The sequence below is a fragment of the Cyprinus carpio genome, chromosome A6 (assembly GCF_018340385.1).
Source record: "Cyprinus carpio isolate SPL01 chromosome A6, ASM1834038v1, whole genome shotgun sequence".
NCBI classification, from domain to species: domain Eukaryota; kingdom Metazoa; phylum Chordata; class Actinopteri; order Cypriniformes; family Cyprinidae; genus Cyprinus; species Cyprinus carpio.
Window position 1 is genome coordinate 10,150,624 of NC_056577.1, and position 16,516 is coordinate 10,167,139.

General features: G+C 36.3%; 2 protein-coding genes across 9 annotated transcripts in view; one reads left to right on the top strand and one right to left on the bottom strand.

Annotated features, from left to right (window-relative positions):
- The window catches only part of LOC109057119 (inositol polyphosphate-4-phosphatase type I A-like), a 46,270-nt gene extending 45,584 nt beyond the window's left edge, over positions 1 to 686 (bottom strand). For 6 of the 7 annotated variants that reach the window (XM_042757983.1, XM_042757979.1, XM_042757978.1 and 3 more), the window contains exon 1: positions 549 to 686. The gene's annotated coding sequence lies outside the window, so the exon portion shown is untranslated. The remainder of the gene's footprint in view (positions 1 to 548) is intronic. The other variant, XM_042757977.1, reaches the window with a different exon arrangement.
- LOC109104482 (transmembrane protein 182-like) lies at positions 640 to 11,506 on the top strand. 2 transcript variants are annotated; one of them, XM_042757984.1, is made up of 6 exons: positions 640 to 744; positions 5,088 to 5,224; positions 6,339 to 6,477; positions 8,684 to 8,782; positions 10,269 to 10,406; positions 10,500 to 11,506. In XM_042757984.1, exons 2-6 carry the CDS (start codon positions 5,168 to 5,170, stop codon positions 10,766 to 10,768), a joined length of 702 nt encoding a protein of 233 aa, XP_042613918.1. In that variant the 5' UTR covers positions 640 to 744; positions 5,088 to 5,167; the 3' UTR covers positions 10,769 to 11,506. The 2 variants fall into 2 exon arrangements, with proteins under 2 accessions (XP_042613918.1, XP_018973327.1); XM_019117782.2 differs by lacking the exon at positions 640 to 744 and having other exon boundaries at positions 3,700 to 5,224.
- Positions 11,507 to 16,516: the final 5,010 nt, after the last annotated feature.

Genomic DNA, 16,516 nt, shown 5'->3' on the forward strand with positions numbered 1-16,516 from the left:
AATAAAGTCATATTTCATATCTTCACAGAACACCATTTGGATATTAAAAGGTTAAGACATTAAACATCCAATTAAGTAAAGACAAATCCCGAGAATGTTCTCAAGTTTACAATGCAATTTTAGAGGTAGTTTAGTCAAATCATGGATATATTAGAGTGGCCCTGTTTCACTGTCACGGTACAATTTAAACGTAAGATAAGCGAACACTGGCCTTTCAGGTCACACCGCTTGCATGCATGCATACATACATACTTTCACTCTCCTCTGCCTATGAAAGACGTTTCAGTGTTTCCCCCAAAGAAATATTAGTAGCTTTCGACTTAGCAGGCAGTGTTATTTCACAAAATTCAGAACGCGGTTATAAAATGGCATCATAGCCAAGTCATACAAACAGCTTACAAATGTAACTTATCTCTGGTTCGCCTCCCTGCATACTACAGAGCATACAAACAGCACAGGTTACTTTATGGTCATTTCTCTGTTTGTGTAAACAACAAAGAGCCTCGAGACTGACTGTTCCGAATGTTTCACAAATCAGATGTACTCACATCTCAGTGGGCGCTGTGTCAATCCATATTGCAATCGGAAGAGTTGTGATGCATCTGAATATCTGTTGCCAAATTCCAGCGCGCTGCCTCTTGCTCTTCTTTGAGCTGCTGCATAGTGTGGCCCCGCCCTGATGCGTGACGCCACCCTTCTCGACCCCGCCTTTCCCACGCGCTCTCACCGCAACTACACGTGCAGGTACAAACATAAAATGTATAAACAATGCGACACAATGAAAAAAGATCGAAACAATGTAATAGTTTAACATACTGATTTGCTTGCAATTAATTTAATTGTGAATGTGACAGGGTTATTATATATATTGTATATATTGTATATGTTCTGTTTATCTGCATATGAAGCTAAGCGATAACATCCTTTAATCAAAATTTGCTGGACAATTAAGCGAGGCATTTATTTGAGTTGGACGGTAATTTGGTTCATGGGTGTATTTGAGAAAGGAAGAAAGGCCGTTCTCATATATCTCCGGTTATGATTATAAATACATGTACCTTATACTGGTAATGGCTTGATCTTCCGTGTCTTACAAAATATGTGAGATCATGGGTTCCAAGATCTATATTGCCATCTTGTGGATTGTTGTAAAACACAGTTTTCATTTCATATTATTTCACTTTCTTTTTGGTATGATAGCATTTCAAGCTGTACAACAATGTTTGTTTTGCGTTGTATGTCATTGTGTGATCCTGTTCTTCATTGTAAAATCAAATTTCTTTAACAAAAAGGGGTGAGACTAAATCAAAAGCAGTCTCTTTTTTATGACAATAATAAAACAATATGTATGATCATAATAAGGAAGACAAGGACTAGTTGTCACACTTTTTAATCAAGTTTATTTGTTTATTTGTTTGTTTATTTATATGGATCCCATTAGCTGAAAGTCTGTGCAATTAGCTAGTCTTCCTGGGGTCCATTCTAAAATATTACATTACTAAAACAACAACAACAACAACATTTCAATAATCACAGTTGATAAATATACACGTATACACATTACATATATATACATATATACACAAACACACACTCATACATACATACATACATACATACAATCTGGTTTCGATTCATAACAGGACGAGACATAAATACAATATGATTTATAATTACATTAATCAAGACATATAAGAAACTACATCAACACATAACACCTTAGACTACTTTTAAATGACAGCTTATTACAAAGCTGATGAACTTCAATGGGAATGTTATTCCAGATGACAATAGCTCTATACAGGAAGGTTTTCTTCATAAAATTAGTTTTTGGATAGAGGGTCATTATATGACCATTATTTGCCTTTCTGGTGTTATGATTGTGCACAGAGTTACAGTACACTATTTGATTAAACAGAGAAATAGGCATTTTCATTGTCAATGTGTTATATATCATGGTGCTTAAAGTAACTATTATTCTTTGGTTTAAAGTGAGCCATGAAAGAGTGGAATACATCTGATCTCTACTTGTTTTAATTGAGCAGTCTTGCTGCTTTATTTTGCACAACTTGTATTTTTGTCAAGTCCTTTTTAGATGCAGAAGACCACACCTCAGTGCAGTATGACAAGTGACATAATATTAATGATTCTGCAACTATTCTTAAAGTGTCCTGATTCACATAATGACAACATTTTTCTGTTAACAATAGTATTTATGTGTTCTGTCCAAGAAAGACTACTATCAATAACCAAACCCAACAGTTTAGCCTTTTCTACTTGTTGTATTCTTTGCCTGGCTATGTGTAACTTTAATTCCGATCCAAGCATCAATTTTTGTTTTGATCCAATAATCATACTTTTGGTTTTGGATATATTTAAGACTAATTTGTTTCCGCTCACCCACTCGTACACCGAATCCAATTCTCTAGACAAAACATGATTAAGTTTGTCACATGAGTCTGCAGCATAGTAAACAGTTGAGTCATCTGCAAACATTGTCACTGATGCTTTTTTGACAGTTAAGGTCAAATCTTTAATAAAAATCAGAAAACAAAAGAGGACCCAAACAACTTCCTTGAGGTAGACCACATACTAAACCTTTATAATTAGATAAAGAACCATTGTAAAAAACCCGCTGAGTTCTGTGGGAAAGATAACTTTTCATCAGTGCAACAGCAGAAGGAGTGAAGCCGTAGCTTTTCAATTTCTCAATTAAAATATAGTGGTCTATTACATCAAAAGCGGCACCATAATTACAAATTTGTGTATGAATAATCTTTTCCATAACTTTACTGAGTGCAGGCAGAATACTTATAGGTCTGCAGTTATGCCCATTATAAGATAATCGATTGTCTTTTATCAATGGAATAATTTTCCCTTCCTTCCACAGAGTGGGATAAATCCTGATTAAATATATGACACAACGGAACAGCAATATATTCAGCTGTTTTTTCAATACTAGGCTGTCCAAGTTGTCTGTGCCTGGACTACCATGTGTTGGAAGAGACTTTAACAGGGCCATCACTTCTGCAGTTTGCACACAATTAAAGTTAAAGTTACAGATTTTATCAGCCATGGTTTCATTTTTTATAAGTTCACAGGAATTAAAGTCTTGTGTTCCAAAACCTTTTCTTAAATTACTAACTTTATTTGTAAAATAATTATTAAAATAGTCAGCAATATCTTTAGATTCTGTTATAAAATCATCACGTTTAACACCGCCATTTCTTTTTTTTAGTACTCTTTCTTTTTCCTTTTATTCAGTTTAGTAACTTGGTTCCTTAATTTACAATATTTTAATCTGTCCTCTAATAATCTTGTTTTCACAGCCACTTGTTTAGCTTCATCTCTTTGCTTCATCATATTTCTGTAAATATTTCTGTAAATATTTCTGAAATGAAGTTTATTTATTTATTATGAAGTTATATTTGTCAAAATATACGAGGTAAATAGCCACAAAGAAACCTGCTTTTAAAATGTATTACAGGACATTAAGCAAAAATGTAAACAGTGAAACTATGGAAACAACCAAAATGTAAAGGTAACAGAAATAGAAATCCATTGTTTTGGCCAACAAATGATTTATACTAAATAAGGCTATATACATGACATATGAATTGTTAAATCTATAGAGAAATCTAATACATCTGATGCATAATGGACATCAGACAACCAAAAAAGTTGATTAATGAACTCGCCTTAGATAACAGGTGCATCTATAATAAAGGTGCGTTCATGCCATATCGTAATAACCGTGATTACGAGATACCAACTTGTAAAAAGTGTTCACATCCTCATCGACCTCGTAATTATAACTTGTAAACTGGGAATTTTGTGAGAGCTACAACTTGTACCACCTGACCACCTCAGATTTATTAGGTGCTGTGTTTAGACATTGATAGTGTGATAGTTCTGAGTCCAAGGGTGTCAACATCTCCAAGTTAAAACGTCACATGTTGTCATCTCAAAATTACAGTAATTATGACATGGCATGAATGCAGCATAAGCTCAATAACAGACTGTTATTATAGAGAAATAGGTGAACCTCAAAGGTCTTTCTTAGCCTCAAGATCAAATTAATACTGCAGCCCTATTATATCTATAAAAACCCAAACTGGGTCATGAATCTTTTCTTAGGTGCATAGATAATAGCTTTCATACCACATATTTACATAGATTCATGCAGATGTGTATTTAATATTCAGTGGGTATAGAAAATAATCACCCCCTTTAAATAATCACATTTTGTTGCTTTGCAGCCTGAAATGAAGAAGGACACATTGAATTAAACATGAAAGTATGAAGACTGAGATAGTATTGAGTGCACTCAAATAATCTGTTTTATTTATTTACAGTGAACATCTTTGCTCTGAGATGACAGAAGAAGAATCGGTCATGCTAGAAGTGCACTTTTGAGTTTTTTTCCCCACATAATTTAAAACATTACAACAACATTAGTTAATGTTTCAGTATAGCTATTATTTCACAAGAACATGAATGCATTTAATTAAAACATTGGTGTCTTGAGACGTGTAGATCTATTTCACAGTAAAATAGACTTTTCACAGTCGCACAGCTATTTTTATTAAAGAAGGTAACTAAATACTGACTCTAGCAACACATGATGACACATGCTATTTTCTATACCATTACCTAACCAGTATAGATTCGTTCATGAAAAGCCAATGTGCTCTGATTGCAAAGTGTAACTTGATATCAGTAGTGCTACAATCATTGATTGAAAATGTATGTCAGTTACATCCAGTCGGTCTCTTCAGTCACATAGAACGATTATTTTATTAGATGTTATTTATTTTGTTGAACTGGATCAGACTTCTATTTTTAAACAAGTCCCTACAGCTAGACTCTAAGAATAGTGGCGTCTGGTCCTTTTTCTGTCATTGGTCACTGCACAGTGGTCACACCATTGAGAGACAGAACCAAACATTTTGTTTGAAGGACAAGAAATAATGTAGACAGTTTAAGAAACCAGCTGTACAGTGTTTGTTTACTCAAACCAACTAGTAATGTGAGCATTTAAAATTGATTGAGAGAAAATTGTTGTTCAGCAGCTATGCGTCTGGTAGTTTTACAGTTCCTGGCTGGATTTTTTGGAGCTCTAAGCTCAATATTCCTCCTGGGATCTCTTGGGTCTGATTACTGGCTTATGGCATCTGAAACTTGTGGAGATGCTGCTCTTTTCAAATTATGGAGAGTCACCAAGGTAAGGATTGGACATTTTTGCCATGTTTTAAAAACATTTGTCTATGTGTTTGATTAGACTTTGATTAGACATGCATTTAAATACTTTATGAGAGAATTTACCAATAGATATATCTGACATTTCTGACAAATATTAATTAATCCATCTGAGACCAGAATCATAAGCCAGCATTGTATAGTAGTTGATATGTTTCACTGAAACAACAAGAAAGAAATGTTTGCCTTCTCTGAATAAAATAACAGTCTACACACTCTTAAAAATAAAGGTTTTAAGAGAAGGTTTTAGCAGTGAAGAAACATTTTGGGCTCCCCAAATAACTTTTTCGTGAAAAGCCCTTAAAATATAGAGTAAAGAACATTTTTGTCATTCTCTTGTGAAGGGAGGCACACAAAGACATAGGTAATCCAAATAACATTTAATAGTAATCCAAGATGATGAAGATTCATACAAAACACAGGCAGCATACACAACTAATAACTGGCAGCTAACTGAACTGAAAGGGGAACTCAAAGGGATACTCCTACCCAAAATGAATATTTTGTCAATAATCAATTACCATCATGTTGTTCCAAACCTGTAAAAGCTTTGTTTTTCTTCGGAAAACAATTTAAGATACTTTGGATGAAAACCAGAAGGCTTGTGACTGTCCCATAGACTGCTAAGTAAATTACACTGTCAAGGTCCAGAAAAGTATGAAAAGCATTGTCAGAATAGTCCATCTGGCATCAGTGGTTTTAACCGTAACATTATGAAGTGACGAAAATACATTTTGTATGCGAATAAAACAAAAATAACTACTTTACTGAACAGTTTGTCTACTCTGTGTCTCTCCAAATCACCATAGCACCATTTTGGAGAATATGAGCTGAACGTAGACAGCTTACAGTGTAATTTACTTGGCAGTCTATGGGACAGTCACAAACCTCCTGGTTTTCATCCAAAATATCTTAAATTGTGTTCCGAAGACGAACAAATCTTTTACGGGTTTGGAACGACATGAGGTAAATGATTAATGACAACATTTTCATTTTGGGGTAGAGTATACCTTTAATATATTTGGAATAATATCAATATAGAAGGAACATTTATTTATCATCTTATTTTGTTTAATTAGGATATTTCTCAAGCACAACCAGACAGTAGTAATCAGGCTGAAAACACCCTTCTGTTCTACCATGAGGGCCTTTTTTGGAGATGTTCCTACCATAAGGGTTCAGATGGAGAGCAGTACAGCATACTGGCTTTTTTGATCAGTAGGTCAACTAATTCTTTTGTACTTGGCATGCAGCTTGCAACTTAATAGCTCTATTGTTGATATTGATTTAATTTGGAAAACAGACTTTGATATATTCTTTGATATTTCTTTAAATTATTTTCTGAATCCCAGTATATATTCTCAGTTTTTTGTTTTCTCGGTATATATTCTCCCTTATACAGTATATACTGTGCAATACTGTGCATTCAGAAAGTATTCATTTTTATGTTACAGCCTTTTCCCCCCATACTCCATACCCCTTCATGACAAATCAACATCCAGACTATTGTGATACTTGGGAGATTGATTACAAAGTACCAAAATAATACCAGTATACATTTTTTACCATTATTGCGTTGTCTGTTCCAGACCGTTTGATAATGATTTATACGTATTTATATGTTTTTAACCTAAACGACCCATGTTGTTTTCAGAGTAGTCACAGCAGCATCCAGCTGTTATTTTAATAAGTGAAACTGTCAGCCAATCATAGCAGTGGGCGTTTACTTGCAAGTCTTAAATGCACCCCGCATATAAAAACAGTACCAATGGATGGTGGTAATGCACTATTTTACAACTTCACAAAACAAAACGCAGCTATTCTCCAGCCAAACCCCTATTCACAAAAAAAAATATATATATTGTCGAAAAACAACTTAGTTTGCATAAAAGTAGTTAGCTACTGGAAAAGCTACATTGTTTTAAAAGTAGCTGGGCTACTGTCAAGCTACTGAAAAATGTAGTTACGTTAGTAGTGTTGGTACTTGTAGCTACTACTCCCCAACACTGGGTCCCTTAGCTGCTTGTATGTTGTCTTAGCTATGGCTAATTCACACCACACCGACAGACACTGATCAATGCCGACAGTCACCAGATTACAGTACTTCATTTCTTAGACATTCAGATACATGACAAACACAGATTCAACATGTTCAGTCAGCAAAAACAAATAACGACCAACAGTAAAAGACGCAAACAGGCTAACATTCTGATTCACCAAAATCTGACAAACACCTTTTGCCGTTGGTTGTGTCTGTCAGTGTAGTGTGACCTGGCCTATATATAAAGGCCAGGGGTTTCACTAATAAACATTGCGTATGCACAAAATGGGCATAGAAAATGCGTACGGAATTTCCATACACATATCGGGATTTATAAAAAATAAACTTGGCGTAAATATGTGTGCACCATACTGACATTCTAGACCTTGCATACACACTCTTTTTCTTGGAGTGAGAAAAATAAAGTAAACAATGATTTTAAACTCTGTTTTCATTCGATATACACATTTACATGAACTATTCCACTCTCATTAATGAAGATAAGCACTGAAATTACATTAAGTCATTATGCATAGTGGAAGCGTATGATCACTTTTCCTGTGGCATGCTATATTTTAATGACAGCTTGGAGTGATATAGGTGCACAGTAATTCATTTTTAAACTAAACTGCAGATATCATGTTATGAGAAAATATTTTTAGCGAGTACAATGATCAATGATGCGCACTTGCTTTGATATTATGGCAGACATTGTTGAATAGGTTTAAATTATTGAATAGGTCCGATGATAATAGCCTACTGTACAACCACAGCTGCACGGAGGGGGTGATGCGCGTACACACTATCTTCCCCTGACTGGGATATATAAAGGGATTTTTGCGCAGGTTCTAGTGTACACATGGTTTTATAAATCTGAAAACTTTTGTGTGTAAGCAAAATCTAGCTTTTGTGCATACTTAAACTTTTAGGATGAAATCTATGGAGAGTTTTATAAATGAGACCCCAGATCAGTAGAGTGTTGCAGTAAAGGCTGTCTCCCATCTCCACACATGATCTTTGGAGCTTAACCAGAGTGACCATCAGGTTCTTGGTCAACTTGCTTACCAAGGCCTGTATGCTCAGTTTGGTCAGGTGGCCAGCTCTATGAAGAGTCCTTGTTGTTCCAAACTTCTTCCACTTCTTTCATATTTGAATTTTTTTTTTTTTTAAGTATTTTAACACAAGGTCGCAACATAGGAAAATGTGAAAAAGAAGGGTTCTGAATACTTTCTGAATGCACTGTATACTTTAAAAAAGACTTGGCACATCTGCTCTTCTCTCCCTATTTTCTAAAGATACTTAAATTTATTTAAATTAACTTTTTTTCTGCACCTGAGTGTTTGCTCTTTCTTGTAAACATAGTACTTAATTTTTCACCACCAGTCAATCAACCTTCCCAGAAGGTTTGCGAGCCAGCCTACTTGTCCCATGCTCCGGTTTCTGGACTTCCCAATAGTGTTCTAACCTTAGACTCTGCCACAGGTGAGATCTCAAGGAGCAGTTTGCTCAGCATTATGTTCCCAATATAATGGAATTTTTTTCTCATTAGTGGTGCTTGTGAAGCATCACTATTACTATGCTGTGGCTTATTATTCTTCTTCCTTCCAACCAAACTTCAGCACGTAACTTGTCCATTTGTCAAAGATCCATGAAAGAGGTGTCAAATTGTGTTTCTTACTGGGAATAGGTATGCTATGACTTTTATAAGTGGTCGAAGTGATCACAATGTTTGCATAACGGGCAAAAAATTGTGTGAAAATCCCATAGATGTAACATTGCGACCACATTTAACGGGTCATAGCTCCGAGTGAGGATTTCGTACAAACATGTGGGTCACTTTGAAGAAGCTGGCAAGCTGTGCAAGAACATTTGATTATAGTTCCTGTGGCTCAGTGGTAGATCATTGCATTAGCAGCGCAAAAGGTTGTAGATTCGATTCTCAGGGGAACACGTTAGGTAAAAAAAAATAATAATAATAAATAATTGTATAGCCTGAATGCACTGTAAGTCGCTTTGGATAAAAGCGTCTGCTAAATGCATAAATGTAAATGTAAAACATACCTTGCAACGGGGTATAAGTTGTACCCCTGGAGTGCGAGACCTGGCTGAATTTGCCCCAAAGACATACTATGGTGAAGGAACTGAGCGTCCATATTTTTCCTACTATGGCAACTTGCCTAGGAATTTTGTACTGAACATAACTCTGGGTTGCAATGTCATAGAGACATTGGGGTAGGTTCATTTACTCAGGCAATCAATCAGTCTCTTAGGATCATCATGAACCTATCAAGCCACGCCCTGGCAACCATTTAGAGCTCCCTAGCTACTGAACACATAGACTGCATTATAAAAAGCATTATAAATATCTTTGCATCACAGTGTCATAGAGACATAAGGGTGGGCTCACTGATTCGGTGAAGCAAACAGCCAGTCACAAATCACTGTTGTCACTTCCTTACCACACACTAGCCACCACTGTCGACCACCCTAGCAACCCAAACCCAAAGAGGCATATATTTAAATCTGAATGTCATAGAGGCATTGGGGGTTGTTTTTTTTTTATCATTCATACTGGCAAGCAGCCTTTGGAGTACCACCATTGACAGCTGACAAGCCACTCCCTAACAACCAAATACACTACCCTAGCAACCATATAGCAATATCTATATCTTGGGATGAAAATATTGTATAGACATGGGACTTGGTTCTTTTGACTTATTCTAGCAAACAGGACTCCCAACATGCCACGCATGCTAGCAGTGAATAGCTACATGCTAACAGCTATTTGCTAAGTGTTAAAACATGTTAAAAATCATAACTGTTGATAAAAAAGACCCTACTAACTGCTCAGTGCTGAGTTTTGCCACAGCAAGCACCACTCACATTTTCTTCAGAAAATGTACATATCTAGTTTACTATGTTGTCAAAATAACTTGATTTTCAAAATAACTTGATTTTCCATTGTTAGTGCAAAGGGCCTTTTGGTGTGCTATATTTGTGCTGGGTGTCATCTTGGTGTTGATTGGTGGGTTTGTCACAATCTGTGCAACCCCAGGGACAAGACATCGCCTTTATGAGACTGGAGGTGCTCTCTTTATAACTGGGGGTGAGAGAAAAAGTTGCCAAAACATTCAGTTTCCAGTGATTCTATAGTGACTTTGTTTTAACATTCACTCTTTTTCTCTTCTTTTCCATACAGGTATCTTACTCATGTCTGTAGTGCTGTTGTTTGCTGTGTGGGTGCAGGTCTCAGACTCTTTAGAGCGATACGGCCTCCAGCGCAGACGCTTAGTGTGCCCCAATCTGCAGCTCAGTGTGCACTATGGTCTGTCTTTTATGCTGGCTGCTACTGGTGCCTTCCTCTGCCTGCTCACTGGCCTACTTCTCATGCTCATTCCATCAGTCAGCAGAGCATCAGCCAGGGACACAGAAAATCAGCCATTCTCACTGCGAGAGGAATGTGTGTAGTATTATGTATATTCATGACAATGATTCTTTCCTAATATTCAAAGTAATGTTTTCTGTTATTATTTGCTCCCCCTTTTTCTGCATGTATATAGTTTTCTGCCCTCCATATACCACAAAAAGAGATTTATGAGGATATTTTACATATTTTACATATAAGAGAGTATAATCAAAAGTTCAATGAAATTGTCTTTAAACAAATAATTAAATGTACACAGGGGTGCTAGAGGGTTCATAGATTTTTAATCTAAACATAAATGATAATTTTAACATGTTCAGCATAATATGTTGAATTTGTCTTTATTATTATTTCAAATAGCTTTTAAAGGTGGACATTTTTCAGGGTTTTTTTTTTTTTTTTTTTTTTGTAACTGACAGCCACAGCTTTGAAAAGCTCCTTGTTACCATTCACTTTCATTGTATGGAAATAAGCAACAGACAGGTGAACATTTTGATTAAGCACTACAATTGTAGAAACTACAGAAACAGAAAAAGTGGAGAAACAGTCTATCCACCATTGTGTGTGTGTGTGTGTGTGTGTGTGTGTATGTGTGTGTTTTGTGTGTGTTTTTTGTTTTATACCGATTTATTTTATTTCATTATTTTTTTCTTGGCTCTAGATTTTATGTTATGCTTTTTAACGGGGTCATATGATGCGATTTCAACTTTTCCTTTCTCTTTGGAGTGTTACAAGATGTTTGTGAATAGATAAGATCCCTAAAGTTGCAAAGACTAAAGTCTTAAACCCAAAGAAATATTCTTTATAAAAGTTAAGACTCGTCCACACCCCCACATGTCTACATCATGATGTGGGAAAATTTGCATAACGCCGCCCAAATGTTCACGCAAAGAAAAAGGCATAACTTTATTGTGGCTGCCACCACCACCACCATGTTGTGAATACACTGTGTGTTTCATTGCAAAAGCGAAAAATACTTTGTTTGGCCTTCCAAAAGAGGACACGGCTAGAAATACTGTATGTGGTTGAGTTGTATTAACACTATTCCAGAACAGTTCAACCCAAATATTCAGATGTGTGCAGTGCATTTTACGGAGGACTGTTTCCTGATCCTTGAAGAGTAGACTACAATGCCGGTGCTTCTGACTCACAGTCTGTAAGTACGTTTACATATTTAAAGGATTTGCCACTGATGATTAAAACGTGAGTTTTGAGCAGTGTAGAGTGGCGCTTGTTTGTCGTTTCTCTGATCACAAAGGCAGACATGGTTTTATGTTTACGCAGCGCAATGCAACGCAACGCCTAAAAAGACAGTATAAGTCATTATAATCTGTAATTATGTCCCCACTGGATGCAACAAATGCCACGTTTATAATGGGTTTTAATGTTCTTGTCTCATTGCACCAGGCATGACAGTATGGTAAGGGGTGTAACATTTCCGTCACATGCTTGAGGCATTCGGCCAATCACAACGCACTGGATAGCTGGCCAATCAGAGCACACCTTGCTTTTCAGACAGCTTGCGTTTCAGAAAGGCAGGGCATAGAGGAGAAACAATAAAACCCACAACCTTAGGGTTAGGAGTCAAACTCTCTAACCATTAGGCCACGACTTCCCCATATGACATAGTAACATTGTGTCTCACCCATATATATATCTCCTACCTATTATGATATTGTTCAGAGAATAAGAATATTGTAATTAAATATGAATTTGTGCAAAAGGTAAACATACATTTACAAGAGGGTTATGCATTTAATTTGGTTAATGCATAAATATAGAAAGCAACCGGCAGAGGGCAGTGTTGCTTCAGTTCTTGAAAGCTGTCACATTGTGAAATAAGCGCTCACCACAGGGAACTGTGGGACTTATCCGAAAGCTTATCCCAGATAGCTGAAACAACAGTGCTGAGATTGAAAATAAATCACTGTTTTATGAATAAGACACGGGAGCTCAGATAATAACTGTACATTTGAAATAAACATGAATTAAATTGGCACATTTTGATCAAACCTCAGTGTTCTCCGTTTTCCTCTACAGTCATTCTTGCATGAAAGAATTACAATATATTCGTTCGGTCTATTGTCACACCTTTATAATTGGAAAAGGCAAACAGACCCCTGAGATGCTCAGAGATGGTGAAGTTTGACTTAGATGAAGTGAAGCGCCTCATCAGCGCGGATCTGTCTTTAATGTTTGACGCAACGCGCCGCACTGTTAATCTGAGTCGCCAGTTTGGCGCGTATAATTACACCTGAACCTGTCACATCCGCTTCCGCCGTCGCAACCAACTTAAACATCTCTGTCAGTCCCGACCCTCGTCAAACCACCGCAATGAATTGATGTTTTAAGGTAGGTTTTAATGAATAAGGGGGAGTCGGATTCGGTCATATCACCTCAGATTAATTTTTATTCTTTCTTCCACGGCGTCTGTTGGCAGATTCATTATCAGTGCTTGCCCATAACCCCCCTGCACAATATTTTCCAGCGGCTCGCGCAGTTGTTCGTCCCCCTCATCACCGAGGGTCTTTGTCCCAGAGTGATAGAACTGTCCAAAACAATTACCTCAGGAGCTTTAACGACAAGCGGTGAAGCAGTTTAATCTCTTCGCACTTTATCTTGGAGAATGGAGATACGGTTAAAAGAGGCGACGAGGCGCAAATACATGACACTGTAAACTCGCGCACATATAGATAAATAAATAAATAAATACATAAAATAGATAAAACTATAGGCCTATGCCAAAGTTTACAAAGCAAGCTAAAAAAGAAAAAGAAAAAAAAGCCTCTTCAAGTTGGCATCAGTCTTATTTTTGTGAATACAGAGCCGTCTATGAGAAATGTTTAATGTTCAGTTAAAATGTAAAATTAAAATCAGTTACATTTGTTTTACAAAAATATTATTGTATGAATTAAAAATAGAATATTGGGGATTAGGAATTAAAAATGAAAATATATATAACAATTTGCAACAAATATTTTGATCTTTTATTGTGACAATTAACTTGAAACTGCATAACATACGATTTTATTCAATGCAACCAAAAAAAAAAAAAAAAAAAAAGGAAGAAGAAGTAGTAGTAAATTGTATTGTAGAGAGGGCCCCTGAAGTCTGTTTGTCGAGGTCAATAAATCTCTTAAAATATCACCCTATTTTTTAAAGGCAAGGTTTCTTTTAGGTTGTAAAACGTAATAGTTACATAATAATTAAAAATATTTGTAAAAGTACTTTTCAACTTGAAAAAAATACATTCACATGTATTCAAGGTGTAAGAAAATGTGTCATTATGTTATTCTTGATGGTTACACTCCATGAGATTTATTGTGACAATTAAAGGGTTAGTTCACCCCAAAATTAAAATGAGTTATAAAATTTGTTTTAATCGCCCTCTAGGCATCCTACTGTTGCCTTGAGAGTTGTATTAAAAATTGTCCTTGCACCTGCAAGTCAGCAGGTGCTGTTGAACAGCCCACAAGACGTCAAATAAAGCGAGCGCATCCATAATAAAATGTGCCTCACACAGCTCCGGGGGGTGAATAAAGCCCTCCTGTAGCCAATTCATGCATTTTCAAAAGAAAAATATCCATATTTCAAATGTAATAAACACTTTTCTTTCACTTCTGGTATCAGTCAAATACGAAAGGCATTGCAGCGGATGACATATGATGTCGGCATATAGCGTGAATATTGACGAATGTGGAGAGAGAACAAAACAAAATGCCGGTCACGAATTAGAAGTGCATACCTGGGATTTGTAAAGAAAAATGTCGGAGGATTTTGATATAAGCCAATAGCAAAACTATCACACCTTCCCAAACTAACTAAACCATGCTTCCTTTGCTCCTATAAACAAATTTGTGAGACAAGCGTATCTCAAAAGGCACTGCACTGCACTGTACATACGTCCCACCTACGTCATCCGCCGGAATTTCTTCCGCGTATGACAGTCAGCAGAAGTGAGAGTAAAGTGTTTATTAGGTTTGAAATATGGATATATATATGGATATATATATGGATATATATATCTTTTTTTTTTTTTTTTTTTACAAAAATGCATGTATTCGCTACAGGAGGCCTTTATTCACCCCCCGGAGCCGTGTGAGACACGTTTTATTATGGATGCGTGCACTTTATTTGACAACTTGTGGACAGTTGAACAGAAAAACCTGAGGACTGCAATGATAGAGCTTAGAAGTGCAAGGACAATTTTTAATATAACTCTGACTGGATTCGTCTGAAAGAAGAAAGTCATATACACCTAGGATGCTAAAGTAGGATGCTGAGTAAAACACAGGCTAATTTTCATTTTTGGTTAAACTAACCTTTTAACTTTAAACTGCACTCCATATGATTTTATTCAATGCAAGTCAAAGTCCAAAGACTACTTGTATACATGGCTCTCATTTTTTGGATCATGCTATTCATAGAGGACACACCTAGGGGGGCACAATTACCTCCTACTCATGCTAGCCAAGAAGAGAAAATGACTGTTTCTGGATTCAAGACCTCTCAACCAGGGGACCTGGTGTTGGACCACTGTCCCCTCCACAGTTATGCTCCTTTCTTCCTTTGAGCACTGTCAGTTTATGAGTGGGCCCTCCGGAGGTCATATTCTGAGATGATGCTTTGTCTGGGCTTTTGCTCAAAGGGCCCGGGGCCTGGCATGTTGTCCCTGGAGAGGGCATTGGATGACTGCTTTTATATTATTAGGGAGGAAAACAGACAGTTGATTTGAATCAAATTTAGGAACCACAATCGGCAGTGCTGTGAACATCTTCTGCATTGTGTGATTCCCACTTATATCTCAATTACAGAGAACTCTTCAGCAAAAGACTGTTCTTTAATTTTCCAAAGATGCCAGCCAGCACTCTCATTCCTTTGGCTATTCTCTGTTTCTCTCTCTCTTTTGCGCACTCGCTCTGACCAACTCTTTTAGGGTCCATAATGAGTTCTGTGATTGCTGTGCGCCCCTGTGCCCCATGCTTCCCCTCTCTGCTCTGCGGCAGGTTAATGAGGATCAGAGAGATCAGCATGACGCTGTTAGACATGTCACACACGCTGAGGTGTTGAACAAACCTTGTCCATCTTTGGCACTGAGCCTGGCAGACTCTCTCTCTCTTTCACCCTGCTAGGGCTGCCCACTACTCTTTTAAGGAGAGATAATATTTGCATACTGTATAGTGCAACATATTGTGCTTTCTTTTTTCACCTTCTTTTTTCTTTTTTCAAATCTCTCCTCTTATTTCTATAATCTCAATTGGTTATTAACTTAAGGCCCCAAATGTTAATAACATTTATTTCCAAACATTCCTAAATTTAGGAGCTTAGAAATAAATATGGATGCAGCAGTGCTGATGGTTCTTTGTCACTCTGTTTGAGTTAATTGCATGACGATCCTTTTTTGCCTAATTCTATTTGAAAATAAATAAATGATGCAATTCATATAAACAATGACTTGAATACACCTTTTATGTTTTTGAATTAAAAATTCATTTTGATATTTTTGAGGGGCATAAAATGAAAAAACTTGATATTACTGATATAATGAAGAGAAAGCCTAATTTGAAGAATGAAACTCTTGTAAAGAAACCATTTACTTTGATTATTTCTAAGAATTTGTTTTTTAACGAAAAACTGATTCTTTGCTTATTAATGTTTGAAAAACTATGTCTGCCTATATTAAATATAAACTTTTAAAAGTTTTTCAAAATCAAATAAAACCAACATGAATTCAAAAACATTTTAAAGAGGTCATGAACTGCCTTTTTTATTATTTTGTACTGTTCTCTGTG